This window comes from Serinus canaria, chromosome 1 (genome assembly GCF_022539315.1).
Source record: "Serinus canaria isolate serCan28SL12 chromosome 1, serCan2020, whole genome shotgun sequence".
NCBI classification, from domain to species: domain Eukaryota; kingdom Metazoa; phylum Chordata; class Aves; order Passeriformes; family Fringillidae; genus Serinus; species Serinus canaria.
The window spans coordinates 105,531,317-105,559,070 of record NC_066313.1 but is presented as its reverse complement, the minus strand read 5'-3'; the positions used below and the strand labels follow the sequence as shown (position 1 = coordinate 105,559,070).

The following is a 27,754-nucleotide window of genomic DNA, read 5'->3' as shown; positions in this document are numbered from 1 at the left end:
TACCCTCTCAAGAAATGGCAAAATAATGCAACTTCTGAACTGCAGGTGCTGGGGGTAGACATGGTTGAAACACTGAAAGTGTTAAGAAAATGGATGCCTTGGAGAAATTAACCCAATTATTACCATCCTTCAACAAAATTTCAGCGTACATTTTGACAGCATAATGTTTAGTTCTGTTCTGACTTTTAAGACATAAACTAAAACTTTGAGGATAAAACTTTGAAGAATGCCAAAACTTCAGCAGTGCTTTTCCACATATTTCCTCCACTTCCTAGGTGTTTCTGTGGACACACTGCTCTTCTGCATGCTAAGTCTGTAGGTAACATACATTATAGACTGAGCAGAAATGTTGTCAGAGAGCACAACATGAAATTTTACCTGATTAAATTTTTGTGAGTGAATATATTCTGCTGTTCAAATATGATGCACAGACTGAAGATAACTGACAATGCCTTTCTTATTATTGTTCTAAAGAAAAAAAGTTGTGCTATTTCCTGGCTTTTACTTTAAAATTCTGGGCTGACTGGAGTAAAAACCATTATTTTTCTCTACTATGTAGGCTCTCGCTATTAGGAGTCAGGAATTACTTAAAACCTTTTTATTCAGACTTTCTGGCACTCATAATTTTCTCTGACATGCACTGCCTGAAAACTACATGCACAAATGGTCTAGTGGAAAATGGCAAGTCATCCTTTCCTACTGCAAGTAAAATGGATGTGGGAAAAGATTAGTTCCATTAACTACAACTCTTCCTTTTAAAACTCCTATCTAAAACTCCTCAAAGCCCATGCTTTATTTTTTTCAAATGAGATTTCTTTTCCCTTTACAAGTCCATACATGCTGTAGTTCCTATGTATCTGTAAATATGTGGAGGAACACTGTGTCCAGTTCTGGACAGTTCTGGCTCCTCGGTACAAAAAAGTCAAGGAGCTACTGGAGAAGGTGCAGCAGAGGCCACAGGAATGAGGAGGGATCAGGAGCATCTCTTATGAGGAGAGACTGTGAGAGCTGTGCCTCTTTAGTCTGGAGAGGAGGAGGCTAGGAGGGCATCTCATTAACAGATATAAATAGCACAAAGTGGGTGCCAAGAGGATGGTGCCAGGCTCTTTTGAGTGGTGTCCAGCAGTGTCAGCATAATGTCATCAGCACTCTTCTTGAAGTGCAAAGTGTGGGACAATGGCAGTCAGTGATGCCATTGAGGTTACAGTTCAGTTACTGGGAATTTCTCTGCCTCATGAAAATAGGAGGCAGTCTAAATAAATTGGCTGCCTTTATGTATGTTGAATATGTAAAGGCAGTGCAGTAGACATCTGTGTGTTGTCTAAGAAAGATATCAGTTTGGGAGTTTTTTGACTGGGTGTACTTCTTTGCTATGTATCCAGAGATGTGAACTGTAAATATCATCAAATGTTTGAAGCATTTCTGATTGGTGAAGATTTGTAATTTTTTAACAGATTTACTTTTGTTCTGATGCAGAAGAAGCATTAGCATATGAATATAAGAATGAAGTTTTTCATTGTGTCCTTATTGTATTCTTTTTTCTATTGATCTGAAAAACTTTAGTATTTGTGTCCTTGAAACATTACCTAGAATTGAATTAGGGCCAATATCCCACTGATAACTTAGAATCATTTTCTAACTAATTCTTGAAAGAGAAATAAAAATAGCAATTTATCCTTTAGTCCTTCTTCATATTCCCAAAATTCTGGGGCTGTCACAGTCAGATCTGCTTTTTGTTTGTGTCAAGGTAGATTTAACACATTCCTTAGCATATGTCTCTAGGGAGGGAAACCTTCTCCCTGATGTTTTTCATCTTTCCTTATCCATCCTGTTATGGGCTTCACAGTTGAGTCATTGAAGATGAGTCAAATGAATCATGCTCATAGTGATCTGGAATTTACTGTCCCATGCAACAGTTTTTTCAGCATAAACATGATAGCCAATCTGTGTGGAGTGGCAGGATTTTGTCTTGAAGAACCTCTAATAGTCAAATAATTCCTGAAATTTCAGATATTCCAACTTAGTTTTCCCTTTGACAAAATATTACATATGAAAGAGACCAGACAAAAAAAGAAAAACAAAAGAGTAGAGGTGGTAAATGTGAACAATGAGAATTATCAAGTGAGTCTGAAGTTCCTGTGTGAAAGTTTCCTAATATTTCTTTACTCTCAGGTTTTGAGACTCAGTGATACAATGCTTTGACAGTGTCAGTCAGAAACAAGTCTGGTGCTCACTGCTGGGGATTTATGCCACTGCATGGGTTGGAAGGAATCCACCTGTGAACAGGTTTTAGGGTCTGAAGCTACAGTCATAAAGCTGGACTGAAATATCTGCTGAATGTTGCTTTTTATATTTTCCTTTCCTTACTGATTTAGCTATGATTAAGGGACTAATTTTTTCCAGATGATAAATATGTGCAGCAATCTGGCAGTTGACCTGCCACAGCTTTGACTAGAGGGAATATCCATTAGGAGATAAATTACAGCAAAACCAATATATGTATCTCATTTTTCAAACTTTTCTTATTTACTGTTTTCACTTATTCACCTTGAACCTCTTCTCTGTGTCCCTTGGTATTAAAACAAGAATGTGATTTATGGTCATATAACTTCACTGAAAACAAAAAACGTAGTATTTTGACCAGAATAGAGGAAATTTAGAGAGTCTTGTGAATTATTTTAAAATTTTTCTCCCTATTGAAAGTATCTCATGAATGTTCTTTAACTGGAAAATAAAGGGCCAGCTGATTTAAGCAATCAGCATACTCTAATCTTTCTTTTGGGAGGGTCACTATTCTCATTAGAAAATATATTCTACATGTAGAACATAATGATTCTATGATTATGTTGTAATAAGCAACACAACAAATGAACAACATAAAACATTAAATGAATTATGGATTTATTGTTATTAATAATTATTATTAATAATAATTTAAGTCACTAAATATTTTTCCACACTCGCGGGGAAATGCCAATGCAATAAAACTTAATTATTTTGTTTAAAATAAAAAAAATCTAGAACTTTTCAGGAAATAAAAAAAATCCCTTATGCATAATGACATTTAATGGAAGGAGCTTTGTAATAAATCATCAATGTGTATATGATTTTTTCCAGATGGACTCTTGCATACATACCTCTTACTAATCCTACTAATGACGCTCTGGTGCTAGAAGTGGTGAACAGCAATCCCTGCCATTTTGTAGTTGAGACTGACCCCAGCGAACTTGTAAGTAAGATTTCTGTGTTTTCACAAAAAAGATAGAAGAGAGCCTTCTTTTTAAAACAAATTGAATTATGTATTGTACTGTGGGTCCAGAATATACAATCTTTTAGATATTTTAAGTACATATTTCAGAGAATTTTTAGCCTGAGGAAGAAAACAATTAAACTTGAAAAGCAACTCGAGCTGAAGTACAGATGTTTTTTTCTTTCCTGGAATCCTTTGTGGAATGGTTTTGGGCAGGACTGCAGCGTAGGTTGTAAATAATTCAGGAGATATTAGAAGGAGAAGTTGTAAACAAAGCAGCTGGGTAGAAGATTCAGAAGTATATAATAATCAACAGAATGACTAGATAAATATTTAGGTTAGTAGATAAACTATTAATGGAAGAATACAAGAACATCTAATACTATGAGCAACTTGCAAGGAATATGAATAATAATTTGATCAGTATAGCTACAAAGAAGCTTCAAGCAAACACCTGGAATTGTTTTATTCTGAAAATTCAGTTACCTTGAGGGTGACTTCTCTTAACCCTCTTGCTGTCATGTACTCCACTTTTTCCTTGTCCATCACAGAAGCCCTTCCATCTTGCTGCCTAACATTTATGTCCTTTCTAGGAATAACAATGGTGTAGATTGGCTCAGCTTTTAATAATTGACATTTATTAGAGTTCTAGGTGGCCAGGGTTCAGAAAAATATTTCATATTGACCACTGAATACTAGTTAATAGTACAGGCCCCATGAGCAATTCTTTGGGTATTATTAAGGTAATTCTATGAAATATGTGACCTTTTCCTGATGGCAAGATGAGAAAAGAGGAGGGCAGAGGCGTGTAAACTCTGCATCTGAATGAGTGGCATTGAGTGCTTCCATCACAGGCTCATAGGATATGGAGTCAGAACCTTTAACACACCAACAAAAAAAAAAAAAAAAAAGTGAAATGGTGCCTCTTATAGCCATGAAGAAGATCAAACTCTGGTATTCAGGGAAGATACCAAAGTTGGTCAGTCCCTTCAAAGCAAATTATTCCACAATTTTATGATTCTATACCTGCAAGATGGTGTGAGAGTCAGGGAGAGAAATATTGTAATAAAATAAAGCTAAGAAGATACAAAAGACCATATGGGGAAAATAGAGGAATGATACATAGCCATTATAGGTTCAGTTTTCAGAAACTGAACAGCTTTCAGCCTCAAATGTAGCAGTACAGCCAGACCAAATGTTCCTAAAAGGGGTTCTGATTGTAACAACTAAAGACATCAAGCTTATTTACTCAGCTTCCCTATTTATTGCTACATAGGATTCCATTAAATTAAAAGTATAAAACATGAAGTCTGTCTTTCCTGTCATGGACAATAACACATCTTTATACACTATGTTAAACCTTGACAAGTGCTATTACTAATTATTTAATGAATTGGTATTTGAATAGGTGCTTAGAAACATAATGGATGCAAACTATATTAATTGTCTGGGAGTATTATAGATGTATTATGTTTGGGTCATTGCCACAGAAGTGGGTTAGATTTAACTATAGTGACTTTTGTCTGCTCAAGATTGCATTTTACCTTGTGCAGGAAATTAACAACAAGAAAAAAATATCTCTGCTCTCCTAATTTATCTTCAGAGATTCACACATCAACAATAGCTACATTACATTGTGTCGGAAAAGACACATTCAACGCTAACTGCAGTAATTTTCTCTCTCCTTTTTATTATAATCCTCAATCCTGTATGTGATTATGGATTGAATTCTGAAATGTTCCTACTTAATTCCAGTGGTTCTTCCAGTTACAGGATAGCTTTGGTTGCTAAATAAAACTACTTAATATTTATTTCATGCAGCTGTCCCTTTTTGAACCTATTTTCTCGATTACAGACCCATGTTTGGAGAGGTTATATGATTTCCTTTAGTTATGGTGACAGAGTCAGGGGGTGGCATTTCTATCACAGAATCACAGAATGATTGGGGTGGAGACCATCTAGTCCAACCCCTTTGGTGAAGCAGGTTCAGCCAGAGGAGGTTACACAGGATCACCTCCTTTTAAATATCTCCAGAGATGGAGACTCCACAGCTTCTCTGGGCAGCCTGTTCCAGTGCTCAGTCACCCTCACAGGAGAGAAGTTTTTCCTACTTATGGAGATGGACCTTCCTGTCACTGGGCAACACTGGAAGGAGTTTGGCATTTGCCCTTAAGTTACCTGTGTACATTGATGAGGTCCCCTCTCAGTTTTCTCTTCTCCAGACTGAACAGGCCCAGCTCTTGCTGTCTCTCCTCATTAGAGATGCTCCAGACTCCCAGTCACGTTTGTGGCCTCTTCTGGACCCTCTCCAGCAATTCCTTGTCTGTCTTGGACTGGGGAGCCCAGAACTGGACACAGCACTCCACATGTTCTTGCTTCTCCTGAATATTTTGCATCCTAGGCTTAGTACCTCCACACAACACTGCATTCACTTTCCAGAAGATTACTGCTTATAAACCATGCTCAGTGTTTCAGGTATTAGTTTATATTAATACCCATTTCAAAACCTCTGTTATGTGTGGAAGAAGTTTCCCATCTTAATCATTCAAGTTTCTGTTCTCTTTAAAACAAATAAAACTTTCTTGTCAGCAGAAAGTTTACAATTTGTGCACCCTCAGATGAAAGGCAACAGAAAAGAGCAAATTATTCGAACAATAGATTGAAGATGGGGTTGTCCAATGAAGATACATTATATTTGAAGACAGTTGTTAAAGTCAGCTCAATAACTTTGATATTTCATGTAAATGTTCATATTTGTTTTTATGTCATCTAAGATGAAGGACTTTTGAATGTACTGGACTGTTGATCAGAAAATGTCTCAAATTGATTTCTTCAGTCCCTGAGTTGTTAGATAAATCAGATTAAACAGCAGTATCAAAGAATTTTTTTCTTCTCTTTAGATATTTGCCTAAAATTAATAAAAATTTTCACTACTATTTCAGAATTTTTAAAAAATCCAATATTATTATCATACTTCCATGTGTGTGGAAGTTTGTTTGTTCCAGTTTCAGTTTGGAACAAAGGGCATTACTGAAATATCACAAAGAATTATTTTCTATAGATCTGATTCAACTTCAAGTATGGACATCAATAATAACATGCTTTCCTGAGGTCCAGTTGGATTAGGTTCAAGTATTCCTGAACTTCAGGGTGCTTAATGAAGTCTAAAGGAAATTCAAAGGCTTTAAATCCTTTGTCAGCTTCATGTCAATTAGAAGCAGCTCTGTTACCCTTTGTGAACTGTTAAAAATGAGAAAAGACTGCATATCTTATGGTGGCTTTGCAATTGTAGTCTAAGTCAGTTTAAATAGAATATAACATCTTGGATTTCTTTGAAAACTTTGATAAAAGCTTTCAAGGATTCCCTTTAATGGGACTTGGTTTTTTTTTTTTTTTAACAAGCTACATTTAATTTTTGTTTCCCTTCTTGTAAACCTTTAACTAACTTAATAAGTTTATAGATGCTGCCAAATTATCTAAAAGCCAGAATGAAAGTGAATTTTCATAAGTTTACTGTAAAATTCCAACTTGTTTTTCATTAGTATATTGGGTATTAGGGGTGTCTGGGAAAAAAGTCACTGGGATGTTCAGTTTTGTGTTTCTGTCCTGACTGCAGCTTTCCTTGTCTTAAGCAGAAAAGAATTCAGTTTCAGCATTTAATGGCTGAAAAATTTCACTCATCAATTATGTGTCCCCCAATTTACTGCTTTTCCTCTATATAAATACACTGATCTATTTCATATTTTTGTGTATTAGATTGACATCTACATATTTACAGTGTACAAAAATTCTTACAAACAGGATCATCTCCATGGCCAAAAAGAAACACATTTTCACCATAACTCTTTAATTTGCTATTCTCCTGGCTTAAACTAGCCTAAACCTTTTCCAATAAGCTGTATTCTTTCCTGATTGGCTTTGAAACATAACTTTTATTGAGGACAAATAACTTAATAGAAGAGGGCTGGCAGAGAGGAGTGCAATCTCTGTGTGCAAGCTTTAAGGATTTTCTTAATTACCATGAGTGTTGTTTTGTACCGAGTAGAGAACAAGCTTTTGGATTTAATGAAAATTTCCCCTCCTTTCTTCATTTTGTAACAGAAATAATGCCTTTGTAGTTAACTTCAGACTCAATTTCTGTATTTGAACTATGTCTGAGATCTTATGAAGAGCAATGGTAACAGTTCCTTTTCACATGACTATTGTGGAAGGCATTTGTTTATGTAAACAAAATGAGAGGCAGGAGATGTATTAGTGTGGTATTTTCCACAAGGGTCACAGGATGAGGGAAGAGAGAAGAAAGTTGACTCCATGCTTCAGAAGGCTTGATTTATTATTATATGATAGATAATATATTAAAACTATACTAAAAGAATAGAGGAAAGGATTTCACTAGAAGGCTAAGCTAAGAATAGAATAAGAAAGAATACCAAAGTTTTCTCTCAGACCGAGACCGGCCGGACAGGTGATCTGTGATTGGCCCGTAATTGCAAACAGCCTGATGAGGCCAATCACAGATTCCCCTGTTGCATTCCACAGCAGCAGATAAGAATTGTTTACAGTTTGTTCCTGAGGCCTCTCAACTTATCAGGAGGAGAAAAATCCTAAGGAAAGGATTTTTCATAAAACATGTCGGTGACATATTAGCATCAGCATATTTAGTTGAATGATTCTATGCCTTTAAAATATATTGTTAAGCATTATTTCTCAATTCTAGTTTTAAAAGCAATTTTTTTTTTTTTGATTTCAGTAAAAAGTAAGTAGGGTTTTTTTTTTCTTAGCTTATTTCAAAACAAATTACTTTTTGGATTCACAGAACATCAAACTGTAAAATAAAAAATGAATTTTTAAAACCAAATCTATAGTGTAAAAATTAACAATCCTTCCTGCTTTCAGAGCAGGCAGTCTGCTGGATTATCATAGCTCCATGTTGATTATTTTGATTCATTGTGGCAGTGCATTTTCTGAGTAATGATAATATGTCAAGTAATACTTATTGGAAATCGAATTGCTGTCTCTTTGCATCTCTGTGGAAGAGTTATTATTCTAAGTAATGTGAATGTCTTACATTGAAATTACTCAATATTTAAAAATCTTAGTGTTAATTTAATGAAGAAGTCTTAGTCTATGCCATCCTGTCTTTACCTAGTTTTTCATTTTAATAAAAAGGTTTTTGGGAAGGGGTGTGTTCTACTATGATTCTTTCTCCATTTGTAGGTCTTCATTTGATAAATGGGTCTGACTAGTAGGTAGGAGCTGGACTGCAGATGTAAGTTTAGTTAACTATTATGGCAGTAGTCTGATGAATTACTTTAAAACTTTCTCTCCCAAAAGAGAAAATAAAATTTAAAGTTTGGTGTGTTAGTTGGGCACACCTGAGCTCTGTCCTCTCTTCAGCACAACCTACCTCCCACTGCCATCAGTAGGAATATCTGTTGTTCAAGGCCAACCAACATCCCTGTCCCTCATTGAGCTGGTACGGATGGTTAAAGATTTTTAGCTTTTTATATATTTTCCTATGTTTGTGGCTTTGGAGGCTGCTAATACATGGTTGTATCTTCTAGTACTTTTCCTACCTTTTATCCCTACATTTTAGAACAATAAGTTAACCTTCTAACACATTCCTGAAACACTGTTTAGTCTTATTTTCAAGAAGAGAACCTACAACAAAGACGTTTTGTTTTCCAACTAGAATCTGAGAAGACACAAGAAATGGGGTAAAGAAGCCCCTGGACTAATTCCAGTGGGGCAGTCCCTGTGGTAAATTTACCTAAGCAACTGCTCTTCTAATTGGACAATATTTGATAGCTATACTAATCAATTAACCTTACAAAAATTGTAAAACTGCTGTATTATGTGTGCATATTGCCATATGGTGCACCCTGAATGGCTTTCAGTTGATTTATTTTTATATGTTATCATATTAATGGTGTTTGGAGGGATGAGTGTTTCATTCCAGGTAACTCTACCTTATAAACGCACCCAAGGGATGACTGGCAAGAGCAGGAAGAGCGTGGCTCCTGCCTGGGCCCAGCTCTGGGATGGCAGGGAAGGCCATGGGGCAGGGAGGAAAAGCAGCAAAGGCTTGGCTGATGGATGGGATTCATCCATCTCAACAGAGACTGGATGAGGTCAATGTCCCCAGGCCTTGCTTTGTGGGGGGACGGTGACCACAGACACCCATCCTGGCTGAGCTGTCAATCAATCAACCAACCATCCAACCATCCAACCAACCAACCAACCAACCAACTAACCAACCAACCAACCAACCAATCACATACTGGGGGTGTTGCTAACCCAGCCTCTGATTGGTAGAGTTATCCATCAATCACACACTGGGACAGTGCTAATTGGACTCTGATTGGCCAACTGACTGGAAGGCCCACCTGGGGGCAGGCCAATGAAGGCCATGGAGCTTAAAAGATGGCGCACGGGTGCACTGTGCTCTCTGCTGGACTTTCTATTTCAGTTGTGCTGAGCACTAGGAGTTGGTATTTTATGTGTGTTTTGTCAGTTCCAGTGTTGTAGGGTGTTGCTTTGACTTTCATTTATTGCAAATTATATTCATTTTATGGAACACAGGTTAACTACTCATGATATCAATCAGTTACCTTTTTATCTCTTCTTACATGCAAATGTTATACATATATGTTATATGTTTATACATATATACATAAATGTTATATGTTTATACATTTATAATATTAAAAGGCTATTACCTGTTTTTTATTAAATAGTCCTAGTAGTTGTGTATTCAGTGATTTTTGGCTGATCACACTCTAAATGCATTGGTGTTTTTATTCCTCATAATTCAATTTATTTACGGCTTCTCTGCTTTTTGAAAACAGATATTACTCTGTTATAGTCAGCTACTTTGCTTTTGCCTTTGCAATTCAGTCTCAAGTAGAATACTTGAGGTGAAGAGAAAACCTGCAACATTATTTACAGTGTTGGCTTTGCTAAAGGTAAGCAGAAGAGAGACAAAGCACTGGTTTATTAAAACCTGGCGTGTGTTTCCTTTCTAAGGCACTTTGTGTCCGTGGGGGTCACTGTGATAACCCTTCAGTGCCATCATACCTCAGTGCTGTTGGAATGGTGTCTGAGAGCTGCTGCCCGTGTCCTTGGAGTAGTTGTAGCCCCAGCCCTGGAGCTGCAGGGCAGTGGATGTGCAGCCTGGCATTGTTTGCTGCAGTAACTCGCTGCCTTCACAGCCTGTGCTGGCTGAGAGGGGAAATGCATCTGCTGGAACACATTAATCACATACACATCAGCACTGTTGGTACAAAGCACAAAACAGAGACTCAAAAATATTGATTTCCTCTCCCTTACCCCTCCTTTCTTTTGCTTCTTTCTTGTGTTTGTACAGCTGGCTATTCCTCCTCATTCCACTGCTCAGCTGCCTGTGAGATTCTGTCCCTCTGCCCTTGGAAGACGCAATCACAAGGCGACCATAACCTTCAAATGCCCCCAGGTATGATAATGTGCTTGTGCCCACAACACTTGGGATTCAGATTAGATACTATTTAGGATAGGCAAGGAAGTAAAAGATTCAGCCTGTAGGTCAAGATGAAGTTTAGTGCCTGGGTGCAAAATGAAAGAGCAAACGTGAAGATGTAAAACCTTGTAATTTGTTTTATCCTTAGTTTTACACAGAAATTGTTCTGTTTACAGTATTAAAATGTGGCATAATGGCCTAGGAGCTGGAACAAGTAATGAATAATTTAGTTTGCTCAGTAGTGAGTTCTGCTGGTTTTAACACTAGAAGACTTGCACTTAGGAGTGTCACCTCTGAAATTAAATTTCTTGGTGTTTTCCTTAACCCCAAAAAAATTAAATTGTTTCAATTTTTTAACCCCATCTGAATTTTAGAAGGTCACACACTTGAAAAAGTGAATTCTTCCTTTAATTTTATCTGAAAATGTTTCTTTCTTTGAACACCTTAGAATTGTTGACTTCTTTTTCTCTGTGAATTTTCCTGAAGTTGAATGAGAAACTAGTAAATAGAGGTCGTCAACATAACCTACTAACTGTTTTTAAATTTCAGCTGGAATAAAAAAGAAAAACTGATAGTAAAATACAAATGGTAATATTTCATCATTCAAGATGTGGTTAAACGAAGCCTTTGCTTTCTTTGCAATTTCCTCTCTGTATTTTTTTTTGAGTTTCAAATACCCTAAAAGACTGCTGACCTGTGAATTATTCCAGTTGAGTGCTACCAGCAGTTTTCAGTAGTGTTTTAAGCAATACTAAAAAAGCAAATATTCTTTTATATGAAGAAAACAAATACTGAAGGAAGTCATGTGGCAGTTTTTTGTCCTGAAAAAGTATGTTGAACAGACAAGTTATTTGCAGGTGGTGTTGGCACAGCATTTATTTTCAGAATCTCTCTTAAATATTTAGTAAGGATAAAAACTAGGAGACAGCAATTCTAACATGAATAGTATATATCCAAGGTCAGTTCAAGAGGACACAATGTCCTTATGTTTGAAACCTGATGGTCCATGGAAATCTTAGATCTACTATTTCTTTCCAATATCCTTGATTTTTCTGTGTCTAAAGGTTAATGTTCATTGTTGTCTTTGGAGTAACACTTTCAGCTCATTGTGTGATTCTACTGCTGTCCCATCAAAGAATTATTTTCTTTCTTCCTTTGTCTTCTGGAGAGAACTTCTCACTTCATCTGCTTTCAGGTTTTAATATATGTGCTTTAAATTCTGCTTTTGCAACTGCCTACATCTTTCCATTCCCTACACTGAAAGCTCTGAGCAGCTGGATGGAAGTTAAATACTGTGTGCTTGAAGTAGGACAGAAAGGAGATGTGAACATCTCCCAGACTGAAAGTATTGATTTCCAAAAAGCAATACTTGGAGCAACAACAGCTTGAAGAAAGAAAAAAGAAAGCAAAAATTAAAATTCATTTATAGGAGAGACACAGAACAGTGAAGAAAGTAGGCAAAATACTTTAAAACATTCAGCTCTGACTCATGAAATAATGGCACATTCCATCCACAGTTTGGAGAGCGGATATTTTACCTGACGGGGTCTGGAGTTCCTCCTGAGTGCATGGAAACCACCACCACAAGTGCCTGCATTGGAGAGTACTCCTCTGCCATCATATCCTTCAAAAATCCAACTGCTGAGAATGTGGTGGTAGATATTGTGCTGGCAGGTAAAGGGCTTTGGAATTTTATTTTTTTTTTAATTTTTTTTTGCATGGGGGAAGGAATTTAAGCTCCTTGGGTTCCATTAGCGGTGTGAAAGGGATGTGAGGATGTGATTAAATTTTCCTCTTTCTATTTTTGGCAATAGAGTTCTTGTGTATTGTCCACACCCACCCTGAAAACTCTGTAGAGTGTACTGTGGGAGATAGGGAAGAACACAAACCTGTACCAGCTGTGCACAGAGAACTTCTTGGGTCATGCAGCCTCATGTGGATGTGCAGCTGCTGGCTGGCTGTGTACTGCACTGCAGCACTTGGGCAGCTGGAAACTCTGGGATGTGTTTTGGTAGCTCTGCCTAAGCCACATAACTAATGCTTTGCTTTTGTTCCTCAATTAACTTTAAATATTTTGTATTACTTGGTCAGATTCTGAATAACTAAAAGAATTAGTAAGAGATCAAGGACAAACATTTTTAAGGTTTTCTTTGGGATTTTTTGGGTTTTCTTCTGATGACCTTCCAAGCAAGTTTGTTTCATCAATGTTTTTAAACATGCTTTAAAGGATAATATGAGGTCTAGAATTATCAGAGATCAACAAGGAACTGTCCATACTGGGATTTCACAAATGCTGTATGAACTCAGGTTCTAAATCCCACATTCTCACTGACAACTGAAATTTACTTAGTCAAAGAGGAAATTTCACTTCAAGTGCATCAGAAGGCTCTAAAATGTTCTCTGAATCTCTACCTACTTAAACATAACATGTAGGTAGCATCAGAAAACAGGTGCCAAAGCATGTCCTGACATCTATAAATCACAAAAATTGAAGATAAACCTTCCAGTTTTACTTTCATAAATAAAGGTAAGAGAAATAGCAAGAAAAACATAAGAGAATATTAAAATCAAGTCTGTTCAAAGGTAAGTTTTAAGCCATGTTTACACACTTATGCTGTGATTCAGGGTTTGAGACACAGAATAAGTGAAGAAATAGGATTTTAAAAAACTGTAGATTCATGTATTTATTTGCATTAAACTCACACTTCTTAATCCTACTTTCTGAATATGAATTAGAAACAAAGAAATACAGCTTTTTTCCACATATACAGTTCATGTTTTGGGGATCTTGGAAATATGTTTACCTAAAAGATCAGGAGCATCTTGGTCTCATGACTAAACACTCTGTACTTTTGCTGACCAGGATTTTTTTTCAGACTTCAGTGCAGTTTCCCCTGTTTAACTGCTGAAATATTTTCATTTATGACTGTCACAAAACAGAGTACCATTTGTAAGTGACCAGATGTCTTGTGAATTTGAGTTGAAGTTCTCTTCTGGAAAACATTGAAAGAAGCAGCAGCATGCAAACTATTCAGTGCTTACAGGCCAAGGGAATCATGAGGATTTTGGGGTATTTTCCAGAGTTCAGGTGCTGAGCAGGAGCTGGCAGAGGATGGGGGAGCCTTGAATTGAGGAACAGAATCTTGTCCAGCTTCCTACTTATCTGGCATCTAGGTGTCCTTTAGTGACAAGGAGCCCTGCACACTGGCTGTGCACATGGAGACGGCAGCTGCTGAAGCAGGTGGCATTCAGTGCACCTACAGAAGGCTCAAAGTGCTTCTCACAGTTAGAAAAGGAAGGTAAATGTTGACTGTACCCCACAGGAGCTGCTCTTGGGCAGTCATTCTGATTGTGCAGCCATTGCCTCTGTGATCCAAATGGAATCTGGGAGGGTGGAAGTTGTGGCTCTGGTCTGAGGCAGTCAGGAATTGTGGAGGTATCTCCCTGGTGCTGCAGTGTGAACGGCAGGAGCCTCACCAGTTGGGTGAATTCTGTGATAGGTGACCTTCCTGTTTGGAGAGGGAAATGGGCAGCCTGTAGGGGAGTGACAGGCTATGGATTTAGAGCAGCTGGAGGTATTCAGATCTACAAATCCAGATGAAATTCACAATGTAATAAAACAATTGGCCAATATGATTGTGAGACTGTTTTTTTCTATGAAAGTTCATGTTGATCAGGAGAATTTTCTGTTGACTGGGAAAAGGCTTTGTTGTTTCTTCCTTTGAAAAGTGGTGGAGCAGTGGGATTATCAGCCTCACCTGAACCCCTGGTGGGGTCACTGGACACTACTTTTGCAGTGTGTGTAGCCCATGATTTGCATGTTCTCTTACAGTCCATGTCCAAGCCCATGAAGGTCGAGAAGGTAATCAGGAGTAGTCAAATGGATTTCTGAAGTGCAAATCATGATTGACAAATGTGATTGCCTTCTGTATGGAAATGAGTGATTATGCAAATAAAGGAGGAGCAGTGAATGTAATATACTATGATTTAGTAAGGCTTTGTCATTGTATCCTGTACCATTCCTGTTTGGAAGCTAAGGAAGTCTAGGCCTGATGAACAGACTGCTGAGTGGATTGGAAACTTGGCTGAACTGATGATGGTCTCAGATGATGGTATTCAGCATCTTGGCATTCAGATGCTGGCTGGTAATGATCACTGCACCCCAGGGGTCAGCCTTGGGCCCCATATTATTCAAGACCTTTATTAAAGACATGGATGATGATAGAGATTGCAATGTAAATTAGGGAGAGGAACTGACATGATGGATGGTGGAGCTTCAGTCCAGAGGTACCTTGATAAATTGTTGGTGTACCTCAGTTTTGAATTGCTTTGTTCATCAACAAATCATTCTTGGAACAGTTGAAGACAAAGTGAACTTTTACATTATTAGTAATGCAATTTTCATGCTAAAATGTTAACCCTTTGTAATTTTCCCTCACTCCATCTACCCTGTGGGCTTATCTTAGCCCAGACTGTGTGAATTAGAAGTGTTGTGAATTACTAGCTGTGTAATCCACCCTATTTGACCTAGAAATAAATGATTATATAAAATTTTGAAGTGTAGGAGTGTATTTCATTTCTGGTATAAAGATTCCTGTTGCATCTCATAAATGCAGGATGCTTTACTCTAGTGGAAAGTGCAAGCTGGGATTCTGATTTGTAGAACAACAAGAGCAATTCAGAGATGCAAACTGCTTTTCTTATTGAGAATAAATCTAGTGCCAGACAGCACTGTTTAGTATTCCATTACTTTGAGGTATAATATGTAAGAATGCTAATCCAGTGTGCTGTTCACAAAATAATGGAGAAGAATAATCAACTTAATCAGAAAAATTATTTATAGAGCTTAAATACTGCAACTAAAGCCTAGTAGATTGTGATATTCTGAGAAACAAGAGAAACTGCACTGTTTAATTGTTTTAGTGAAAACAGTCATCTTTCTAGCTGTTGAGCTTGAACTTTTCCCAGGGAGTTGTTCAGAACTAGTGACAGAGACAGAAGTATCTGCCTTAGACAGTGAAGGATTAATGTTTGTTTTTATGCATCAGAAGTTTTCAGTCTTCATTTTTCTTTACCCATCAGTAGACCTGACATCATAATGATCTAATGTTTCTGTGATCTGTAAAATTACAAAAGGTTGTCTTTGAAAAAATAAATTATATACTGCAGTCTTTATGAAAGGATAATTATACCTGTCCTTTAAAGTCCATGTTGATTTTTTTAATCAGATTATTGTAATGTTAATTTTCTAATTCAGTTGCTCTTGGTGACCTGTACATAAAGTTTGCTTTGTTTTAATTATAACAAGATAGTTGATTTATGCACTCAAGATGTATTTGGATATTGTTTATTCTATGATTTACTTTGTATAGGAATACTTAAGTGGAATTATTGCTTTTTTCTTTCCAGAGGAAGAGAAATCTAGTCTTATAAGCAAAATTTTGGTTGCACAAGTTCAGTTTAGCATTCCTGGCCCTTACATATCCTGAGAACTATGTCAGGCTTATTGCTGGTACTACTGGAAGCCAGAAAGAGGGTGGAATGGGGAAATCAGAAGGCAGCAGCTGGGAAATCACAGTGACATGCCTGACTGGTCTTGATCTTTAGAAATTGTCTTTTAGACCATGTGCCCCTCCTTACAAGAATTCAGCATGTCAGCATTGAAAATAGGGCATCTTGATTAAGGTGTAACAGCAATTTATAGATTTACTTCATGCTTTAAAGAGAATTGCACAAGTAATTTCTCTTATTTTTAAGTAACATTCCACAGGCAATTTCAGTCCCATATAGATGTGGAATTATGTTTAGAATGGCACAGTTCAGGAATTAAAATAAACATTAATTGGGAATTGTCTATCCAGACCATTTTGGACATTTGCATTTGCATTTCTGAGGCTTTGTCAAACCCAAGAGCATTATTCCTCAGAAATGTTTCTTTCTGTGAATTTTGACTGCTGTTGTAGCACAAACAGTCCTCTATTTGAGATATTATAGAGTGAGTAAAACTACTACTACTTCCACCCTGGACCCCTTTAAACTATGGATTTTCTTATTGAATTCAATACCAGTAGGTTTTCTTCCCAGGATTTAGACACTTGGGAAGACACTTGCACTTAAATGGGCAACTCTGTTTTTCATTGGCATTCACAACTACATTAAGACCAGTCATGTAAGTAATGTTTATTTAACAGCAGGGGATTTTCCCCAAAATGAGCAAGTGACCAGAACTATAGAGTAGACAAACTCTTGTCACAGATGGTTTAGCAACCTGCACTAGTTCAGCTCTTTCAGGTTGAATGATACTTCTTTGCTCTAAATACCACTGTAAAGTATTTTTACTAAGAGATTTTTGGAAGGAACAAAAACTATACAAATAATTGAAACTATTGAACTCTCCAGTGTAAAGCAGAGTCCACAAAGTTAACCTGTGTAAGAATTATCCCTAAATATTAGTATTTGCTAATACCATAATGCTTTATTTCAGTCAGTGTGGACAATTTATTTCATATTTTCAGTGGTCCAAAGGTATAGTTCAAGAAAAAAATTGCAACAGCTTTTATAGAGGATATTAATTTCAGAGTTTGAACAGCTGTGCTCAAAGAGAAGATTAAAGCTACATCAGTAATTGGGAATTGGATAAGGGAGGTGGATTGGTTCCTCTGAAATCCAGTGTTACCTGCAATAGTAAAACTGATACCTGTGGCAGTGTATAAGATTGCTTATAGAAACTTATCCTATGTCCAAGATAAGGCTGCATTCACAGCAGGTTGGCTGTGTCTCTTCCCATTCAAAGATTTCCAAACTGGAAGTGCAATTTTTAAATGTACTTTACAAAATATTTTCAAACTGCTTTCTGGGACTTTATGCAATCAAACTAAGTACTCAAAGACAAGTTTGCTACTTGATCATTTTTCCTTCAGACAATATATATTAGATTAAGTATTATTCCATATATAAACATTACATATATAAATAAATTGTTATTTAACTGAAAACATTTTAAACTTTGTGTTTCTTGATGCTGTTTTATTTCATTTTGATTTTTCTTAAAAATATATCCATATTGTATCTATACTTCACAATGAGGAAAATGCTGAGAGAAACTTTAAGCAGATCAGGAAAAAAGGGGTCATTTGCTCCCATTAAAGGATGTATTTTATAAATCCTGTCTGTGAGGCTGTTTAATTGGGGAAATTGTTCCATCAGTTTTGAATTTTGAATGGGTTTCCAAAAATAATTTTTTTTTTTCTTAGACCAGGGTCTGTTAAATCAGCATCTGAGTGCATCTGTCCTGTCTCAGGCCACCTGTGAGGAATCTGTTTTTCATCTTATGGTTAAACAACCACAAGGTATGCAGCTTCCTAACACTTAGTATATTTTTAAACTATTATTGTTACTTATTTTATCAACTTAACCTGCAACAAGTCACAGTTTCCTAAAAAATGAATTACCAGAGTGGAAAAATATGTAATTTCTAAGAAAATTATTTTGAAAATAAAATTTCTGTAGTTTGAACAATCAGGAAAGAAGAAAAAGAAGAGGAAAGAAATTCAAAAACTCAAGGAGTTGGACAATTGTACCTGCTTTTAATTTTTACCAAATTAACAGAGAACAAAATAGAAAATTGTTTAATCCTAAATACACTTATGTTTCTCTAAAGCCTTTCCAGCCACTATAACTCATTTTTGTTTTGTTCAGGGGGATTGTCTATTGTTTTCTGCATTTGTTTGTTTGTTGTTTGTCTGGGGTTTTTTAAGATAATTCTGGTCTACAGTTTCTGGGAAGATTTTCATTGGAGAATACAGAAAACAGTACTTTTCAATTAAAAAGCTATCTGGAAAGAATTAAATCATTTGGCTTATTATCCTGAATGAAATTTTAGATGTCATTTCTGGTCATATCTGATCTGAGATGTGATATGAAAGGAACAAATTGCCTTTAGTGCTGTAATTGTACCAAAATTTATTTTTTACTTATATATGATAATTGATTTATTTGATTTATCTGATGTTATTATAAGGCTTGGATTATAACAGAAATTGCATATTTTAATGATATAAAATGATTCATCATTGCTGAAGTGTAGAAGATAAGTAGATTTCTGTAGCTATTTTAAATGTATTTCCTAGTAATTATTTCTATTGATTGCTTCTCAGATATGCTTTCTAATTTCAGAACACGCAGGTAAAATATTCATATCTTCAATTGTTTGAAAAAGAAATTAATTTTATTTGCTCATATACCTCACAAATGTGTTAGCATTTGTTTCATGTTAATTATAGATATCAGAATAAGCCATACCATTTTCCTTGAAGAAATAGTGTCTATATCTCACATTAAAGACCTTGTTTAGAAGTATGAAATGAGGATCACTTGTTTACAATTTCATTCCAAAAAATTTGCCATATGCTATGATTTTCCTGTAAATGTACTTGACAGATCTTTATTTTGTAAAGGATATTGCAGACATAACTGTTCCCAGCAAGGAACTATTTTTGTTTTCCCTTCTGGAAGCTTTCTATGCCTCAAAACACTTCTAGGGGTTATAGAAAGAAGGATTTGGAAGAAAAAGAGGTGTAAGGATTGATCTGCATGTCGTGTCATTTTTATATATACACATTTTTGTGGTTTCAGCCCAGCCAGCAGCCAAGCCCCAGGCAGCCACTCACTCACTCCCCCACCAGCAGGACCAGGGAGAGAATTGGAAGGGTAAAAGGTGGAAAACTCGTGGGCTGAGATAAAGACAGTTTGATATAGAAAGTAAAAGCCACAAAAGCAAAGCAAAGAAAAAGAAAGAATTCATTCACTCCTTCCCAAGGGCAGGCAGGTGTTCAGGCATCTCCAGGACCCCATCACATCTAACAGTGACTTGGGCAGACAAGCTCCATCACTCCAGCATCCCCCCTTGCTCCTTCTTTCTGCCACTTCACATTCTGATCCATGAAGTCCCATGGTCTGGGATACCCCTTTGGTCAGTTTGGGTCACCTGTGCTGGCTGTGTCTCCTCCCAGCCTCCCATGCACACCAGTCTCCTCACCAGTGTGGCAGCAGGAAAAGCAGAAAAGGCCTTGGTTCTGTGTAAACTCTGCTCAGCAGTAACAAAAACATCCCTACATTATCATCACTGTGTTCAAATCCAAAACACTGCCCCATACCAGCCAGGAGGAAGAAAGTTAATTCTACCCCAGCTGAAACCAGCACATTTTACACAGACAAATACAAAAGCTGTAACTTTTGCCATGACCTTATGTATTTTTTTTTCCACAGAAGCAGTGAGGGACTGTCCAAGACAATCTAGTTCATGTACATAGTAAAACTGAAAGTGTAATCCCTTCACAAATATAAGAAATATAAGAGCAGTGGAGCAATCTTAAAAAGTTGTACTTTTTCCTCATCTTTTATGCCTGAAATATCTTAATGATGTGATCAGTAGGTGAAGATCAGATTAGATGCAGGTATAACTGCTTACCATTATTCCCTATAAAAAAGAAACAATACTTTGAAAATGTGTTGGAATCACATATTCTTGATAGATTTGCTTGAATTTAATTTCTAGATCATTTTATGAGCACAGTTCACACTTATGGAGAAACTGTGCTTGTTGCTAATTAATTACTTGTTTTTCCCTCTCTCCCTCTAAAAGCTGGGGGTAGAAATTCAGAGGTACCGAGATAGTCTGAGAACCAAGGAGACATTTTTTCATCATCCTTTCATAAGAAATCCAAAATACTAGCCCTACTGTGGAATTGGGACTCAGAGAAGAGTGTCCTTTCCCCTGCCCTGGCTTCCCAGTAACACAAACTCTGTTACTTCACCCAGCCCTCAGAGTGAAGGTTTGATCTCACTTTGCATTCAACCTCCAGTCATGACATTTTGTGGCTTAGCTGCTGTTCTGGGTGATCAGTGAGCTTCTCTCTTGTAACCACTTGGTGCAGCATAAACAGGAGCAGTAAACAGGGAGTTTGCTGAACATGCTTTTTAGATATAACACTCCATATTTCAGCACAAGTTTTATATTTTGAAAGTTCTGTATTTTAAGCTGCCATGTCACCTGTATCATGATTCTCTCTTTCCCCATGGAGAACTCCATGGTTAACTCCTTAATTTTTTCTTCTAGCTTTGGTTTTGTCTAAAATATATCTATTTGTTAACTTTTCCAACCACTTAGGAAGGAAAGATGAAATATATTTGATAAATGTATTTAATGTGAGACATTTTCCAAAAAGCTGCCTGCAGAGTAAAACCAGTTGATGGCAATCAAGTTTGAGATACTAAAATTCTGTGTATGCTCTTTGGAAGCATGTTACTATTACAGTTTCATATTTTATTTAACATTCTTTGAGAAAGCATTTTAGCATACTTTTAATGTCTTGTACAGTCTAGTGTGATTACAGATAATTTGGCTTTTAAACTACTTTCACCTAAGAAATGGCATAAATTTTGTTCAGGTCCTCAGGACATTTCCCTAAAAATACTAGATTTCAAGATTTACTTCTTGAATCCTATATTATTTACATCAGCTTTTTTCTTTCAGTAATTTTGCATGCACAGTCTGTGTTTTCTTATTATTGCTTTCAAAGACTGATAAAACAACAAAACCAACATACTTGGTTGCCCTGGTTGTCCTTAGTTCCTCTCTGTTTCTTTTATAATGCCTTCATTATCTCAAAATGACTTGAAGAGCCAGAGAAAAGGAAAAAAAAATAAAAGAGCTGGGAGAAATATTTCTCCATTCTAGCAGACTATTTTGAAAACACGTTGAAAAATACAGTTTGCTTTCCTCTTCTATATTTTAACTGCATTTTGTGACCAAGGTTTGGTCCCTCACAACATGCAGAAATAATTTTACACTTTATAAGTTCCATCAGGGGTTCTCTTTGAAGGCCACCATCAGTGCTTCCAGCTGATAGTGTTCCTCCATCTGTGGGTGTATTCAGTTCTTAGGACTGCAAATCATCTTTTCTTTCTACTCTACTGTCTGTAATTTTTTTTGGGGAAAGGGTGTAGTTTGCTAGATCATGTTGCCTTTAACATCTCAGTTTTTTCTTATATCCTACTACTACTTTTGTCCCTGCTCTCCTGGTGCTGTTAGGGCTGGCTTTGTGAGAGGGTCCAGGATTAACTCCAGGTCAATTCAGTGCACAAAGTCAGGCTTAACTTCAGTTCTGTAATGTTACTATGAGTATTGAACAGAGGCTGGCTGATTGGAGACTGCATCTAGATGGGGGATCTCTGGCTGTTGGTTACCTAGTAGAAAAGTGTATGGTCCATGTGTCCTCAGCAGCAGTCTGTCAGAAAAAGGTTTACTGACAGGCTGTATCCTGTTGTAGATTGGTGATTGCCCCTCACTGGTGCCATGGAGTCGGTGGTCACTTAACCAGGAGCTTCCTGAGAATATTTGAATACTGTCTTCACTGGATTTGTCCTCTGAGTGAAAAATCTACCTGTTCTCCTCCTTAGAGTATCAGATTCCTTCCTCACAGGATCACTTTTGGTGTGGGTGTCTTTTGCTCTGTAGAGAGAGACTTTGCAAGCAGGATTTGTGTTATTTCAGAATACACAGATTTGTTTTATGGTCTGGTACATGCAGTAGATAACCAGGACTAACACACTGCCAGGGTAGGTATTACCATGATCAGTATTCCCAATGAGACATGGGATGTATCTTTGCTGCCCAGGTTGTCATTAGTCATTTGGGGCCAGGTCAGCCTTTGTCTTGCAATGGGTTCATCCATGATATTGCTGGGTTGCCATCTTCTGCCATTCTTTCTTTTCTTTCCATAGATTTTTTTATAGATTTTCACTTCAGAACTTTCTTACTGAGTCCTTGAGTTGTTTCTTAGGTATTTTTCTCACACCTTATGACTTTTCTCAGTGGAATCAATCCAAAGTAATGGTGCTCTGCTGTACCCAAATAGATTATGCATCACTGACAGCTGAACTGCTATTCAAACTATTACATGTACTTTTGAAGAAATTGCTGTTTATGCTCCCCACAAAATAGCTTTATTGAAGCTATTTCATTGTGTCTGTGCAAGACACAATGACTTCACTTCCTGGCCCTATTTGGCTATCTGTCTGTATGACTGTTCCTTGTTTAAACCTCCAGCTGGCATTTTCCTGCCCTCATTTTTCTCTGAGGTGCTATCATGGTAACTGGAAGCTTGTACAGATGTAGATGTGCTTTGGGAAATTTCCAGCAGAAGGGAAGGTGTGGGATGCCTGCCTAATCCATGCACGTGGCATTTTCCTGATTGCTGAATCACCCTGGCTTGCCTCTCCCCTGTGAAACCATTCTGAAAGAGCAGTGTCCTCATGTTAGAGCTGACAGAGAAACAGGGGCATGGCAGCACAAATGGTGTGGTCTGAGCCATGTTTATCTCTAGAGAGAATGTGCTGATAAAATCACTGAGTTGAAGCTGGTGGCATTCCTGAGTGCTGGCTGTCTCTGCTGTCAGCAAGGAAAACCTTAGAGAGCTCTCTAAAGCCACAGCTCACCTGAGGCTGCCCTCACAGTAGGGAATAAAATTTTTATCTCATGTTTTAAGGCACTCATGTCTTCTAGTATAAAGAAGGACAAAGCTTAAAGATTTTTCTTTGTACTTCTCTGCAATCTCTTCAGGCCATACATATTTTATATATGTTTATTTGGCCTGTTATATGCCCTCTTTTTACCTTTGAATTTTACTTTCTTTATGGATTGTATGCCATAGACAAATCCTTGTATGTGTTTGCCAGGAATCCATTCTAGTGAAATAAGTTAAGGAAGCAAAAGGCAGCACAGTAACAATAAGCAAAAAAATTCAGTTGCTGTTCTCTTAAAAACAATCCTGTGAGTTGGAGGAGTAGAACAGTGCATTCCCTTGACTGGGTAAGAAAATGATTTATCTGTTTCAGCATGCTCTCCTGATGTTGCAAAAGAAGAGAAAAAAGATATTCAGGATACAAATAAAAGAAGGGAAGACATCAGAGAGCCAGGTTCTGCATAGTCTCACAGAAGATGCACAGAAGACTTCCCATGTGGATTTATCAAGAAAAACAGATTTTCAGGCTTTAATTGCCTCACAGATATTAGCTAGGCCATGCAGTAGTTTTCCTTGAGAATATCATGGAATATCATGATTTGTTTCTGAACATCCAGAGTATAGTACTTCAGAATTTAAACTATGCAAATCACCTTAGGGGAGGCTGTTACTTCACATTATCTCGGGCTATTTCTCTATTTAAAAATATCTGCTCTGTTTTATAACTTGATAAGTTATCTCCTTCAATTTCAATAGAACTAGAAAATGAAAAGATGATTAATTTTGACTTTGAATAGCATATTGCTGGTAATCAATTTGATAACAGCTGTTGATGGACAAGATGGAGTCAGGATGTGACCTTGAATAAGACAGAACTGCTTAATTCCTCCCCTCTTCCTGATTCTTGATTCTAGCCTTCACCTGTTTGGGTCATAAACCCAGTGAAATCTCCAGAGATACAGATTTGTTTCAACCTGTAAGTTACTCAGTAAATCTATGTCTAGCTCTAAATTGGCTATAAAAAATTATCTGCACTAATCTTTTGTTTCCAGCAGCACATGCACAGTGGGGAAATTACCAGCAGTATCAATCAGTTGTTTCTTGAGTGAATTAAGAGGCTTGATTTTCTGGATGTGTTTGTTTTATTTCCATTTTCCCCATCCTCCTCTGCTCTTGGAACAATGACATCTCTGTCTCTCATTAATTCATCTGTGAAAGATGCTTCCATATCCATGCTGAACCCCAAACATACAATGAGGAGTAGGTTTCCCTCCTGCCCTAAACCAGCTAATTTGCTGACTGAGAACTAAAATTGTTGATTTTGCTGTTGCTTTTCTTAATTTCTTCATTTGTGTTTCTAAGTTGACTTTCCTTATTTATTCAGCTGTTGATTTCTGGGAAATGTTGAAGATATGTTGGAGATGCTCATCTAACATTGCTGAGAGAATAAAAGAATCAAAATGAAAGAAACAACAACAAAAAAAACCCCTACATCCTACTGGCATTGGTATTATTAGAAAAAATTTATGGGAAAATTTGGAAAATTAAAGATTTTTTTTTCCTATAGAGGTTGAAAACAATTATGGAATTCTTGAAAATATTCCCTAAACATTTTAAAATGAGGAGGTGGGGTATGTGTGGGAAAGAAATTGAACCTTTCCTGTAAGAACATTTGGAGACGGAAGATCATGATAAAATGTTAAGTTTTTCAAAAGTAGGTCTGAGGGTTTGAGGGAAAGAAGAGCTAGTTGGCTTTTTTTGTTTGTTTTCATTACTGTATACTTTCCAGGAGAAAAGCCAATTTAAACTTACCTTATTAAATAACTGTCCAAGGCACAGATTTTATTTGAAAGCAGAAATGTTAGAAGGCATTATTGCCTTCTAAGTTGAAACTGATCTTTCAACTTTGAACTTTTATGCCTTAAAAGTGCTTGATACTTACACTGTTGAACTAATGTTCTTTTTGAATATACTGAGGTTTTTCTAGAACTTTTTTTGTCAAACGTTTTCATTGATTGTTTTTTCTTTGAGTCAGTGAAGAATGGGTGTCAAGTATAAGAGAGAAGCTAAGAGAAAGTAAAATTATATATATACATCTGTAGTAAGAATTCAGTAGTTAAACAACAATTTTTTATCCACAACAATTTTTTAATAAGAGAATTATCAATATAGTGGCACATACTTTAAAGTCAGGAAACCATTAAAGTTTTTCCTAATCAGAATTTGCTTGCAGAACATTGTGTACATCAGCTTGATTTTAAAGGTCTTATTTCCCTAGTGTTAAGCTTTTTACATATCTATCATAGTCCCTGTCCTGACCCTTTTTTTCTCATTCCAAGTAGCATGAGATGTTCTTAGGCTCCAGTGCAGTGTGAGGAGTCACTGGGCACAGGTGTTTAGAAGATAAGGGTGAGATGTTTTTGCAAACCCTAGGTACTTTCTGTAAGTGCTGTGAACAGCAGGATGTGCCTGGAATCTCTGTTGGAATTCTCTGCAATGTAGCATAGGCTCAGGTGTGTTACACAAGAGTGTCAATTTTTTTTTATCTTGTATTTCTGTAAGACCCAATCACACAAGTCAAATTTATACAATCAAGTCATTCCATAATTGTCCTGCCAAACAAGTAACTTGGTCTACACATTTTCCACAGCTCAATAAATTCTTTTGTCTTCCTTCTCTACTCAGAGTTCTACAGCCCTTCAATAGATACATATTTCTGTTGCTGTCTGAAAATGTTGAGTTATAATTACATGAAATCTCAATCTGAATTGCAGTCAGGAACTAATTGAAAGGAAAGAAGAGGGTGGCTTTTTAAAATACTATTTTTATTCATTATTTTAGTCACAAAGTTATCAGGACTCGTTGACTGGGTTAGGAAAGCTGTCAGAGTGTTCTGGGCATGCAAATGTGCATTTTCTCCTTCTTGGTCAAGTCAGTGTTGTCTGAGCTTTAGTTTTGTGCTGTATTTAATAGCTAGATCAAACATTTTTTACAAGTAGCAGTTACGGTCCTGCTGAATAAAGAGATGTAACATTTAAGAGGGTCTGTGTTCTCTCCCTTAAACATCCCATAATAAATTTTATACAATTTTAAAAGAATATGTTTGGTTTTGTGGTAGGCTTTGTGATTAATTGAAATATGAGCTGCTAGCAGTTGGATTCACAAGTCAGATTATTCATTATAGGGAAAGATGTATTTGGGTTTTGCAGTCTCAGCTCAGTAGCATATTTGAATCTGATGAATTTCAGGTAGGTAGACAATCCCCAGACAGCAAAGAATTTAAATTTAAACATCTGCCTCACTTGCACTGTAACTACAGGGAATGTCAATGTGTATTTCAGGCATCTATTCTAACTGCTCTGGTGTTAATAGAGGTGGGATTATTTGTGTGGCTAATTGCTTTGATTAATAATTTGGTATGCCCATAATCTATATGTTTACCTCAAAATTATATATTTCTCCTTGCTTATAAGATATAACCAGGATCAATAATGCTGTAGCTCAATCTCTTGCCAACTGGGGTCTTTAAAACTGTTCTCTGAAAGGGGGGAATAATTTAATTAAAATGAACATCATATTCTTCATACTCTGCTGCTTTCATTCTTCCCCAGATATTTTGCCATACTATTACTAAGATTAACAAATTATTCAAAATATATTTTTATGGGAAAGATAATAAATTATTCACCATCTCATTAAAATTGATGTCTTTCAGTTACCAGGGGGAATTTGGATTCCCTGATTTACTTTTCTGTCACAAAGCCTGAATGATTAGGCAGGGCCTGTTTTGTTTTGATAAAGCCACTGGGATGTACCTGCCTGAGTGTATTTGCAAAAAGAATGCATATCACTAGTACCACTTCTCTCTTCATATAAGTCCCAGCAAAAATTTATCTTTCTCTTCTCTGCCTTTTATGATGCATACAGTATCTTACTTTCTGCTTTTACAATATTTATGTGAAATTCTTGTTAACCTGAACATCAGGTTGATACTTTCAGTCATCAACATTAGTAACAAACTTGCATCTTACAATAATATTTAGGTTTAAACAATATTTATTTCTTTAAATGCATTGCTGATACTAAGCTCAAAAAACCCATGCAAGCCCCAGACCAGCAGAGGAAAAAGAGAGTGTGGGCACTTCTGCTGTGTTTGCTGTGTGTCAAAGGCCAGGATGGGCTGGAACTCTGACCCAGACTTGGCCTTTATTTCAGTGGGAGCTTTTTCTGCCCATAAGCCAGAGTAAGTCAGTCAACAGAGGGGATTTCAGTATTAAGTGCTGAACATCCTTTGTGTGTTCTTGGAGAAATGCAGAACCAGGACTTAGCAAATAGCTGAAAAGTGTTTGTGATTCCTTACTGTGTGAAGGAATAATACCTCACAGCCACTGAAGCATGCAGCACAAAATTCTTCATTGAACATCAAAGTTTATCTTAACCATGTACATAAGATACTTTATTGCACTCATTGTCTAGTATCACATA

The 27,754-nt window shown here is 36.7% G+C and overlaps 1 protein-coding gene across 1 annotated transcript in view; it reads left to right on the top strand.

The window, feature by feature from the left end:
- CFAP47 (cilia and flagella associated protein 47) overlaps positions 1-27,754 on the top strand; it is a 261,353-nt gene that overhangs the window by 181,637 nt on the left and 51,962 nt on the right. Inside the window, 4 exon segments of the mRNA XM_050976722.1 lie at positions 3,118-3,229; positions 10,617-10,721; positions 12,263-12,419; positions 17,999-18,094. Of these exon segments, the coding sequence (XP_050832679.1) occupies positions 3,118-3,229; positions 10,617-10,721; positions 12,263-12,419; positions 17,999-18,094 (470 nt within the window).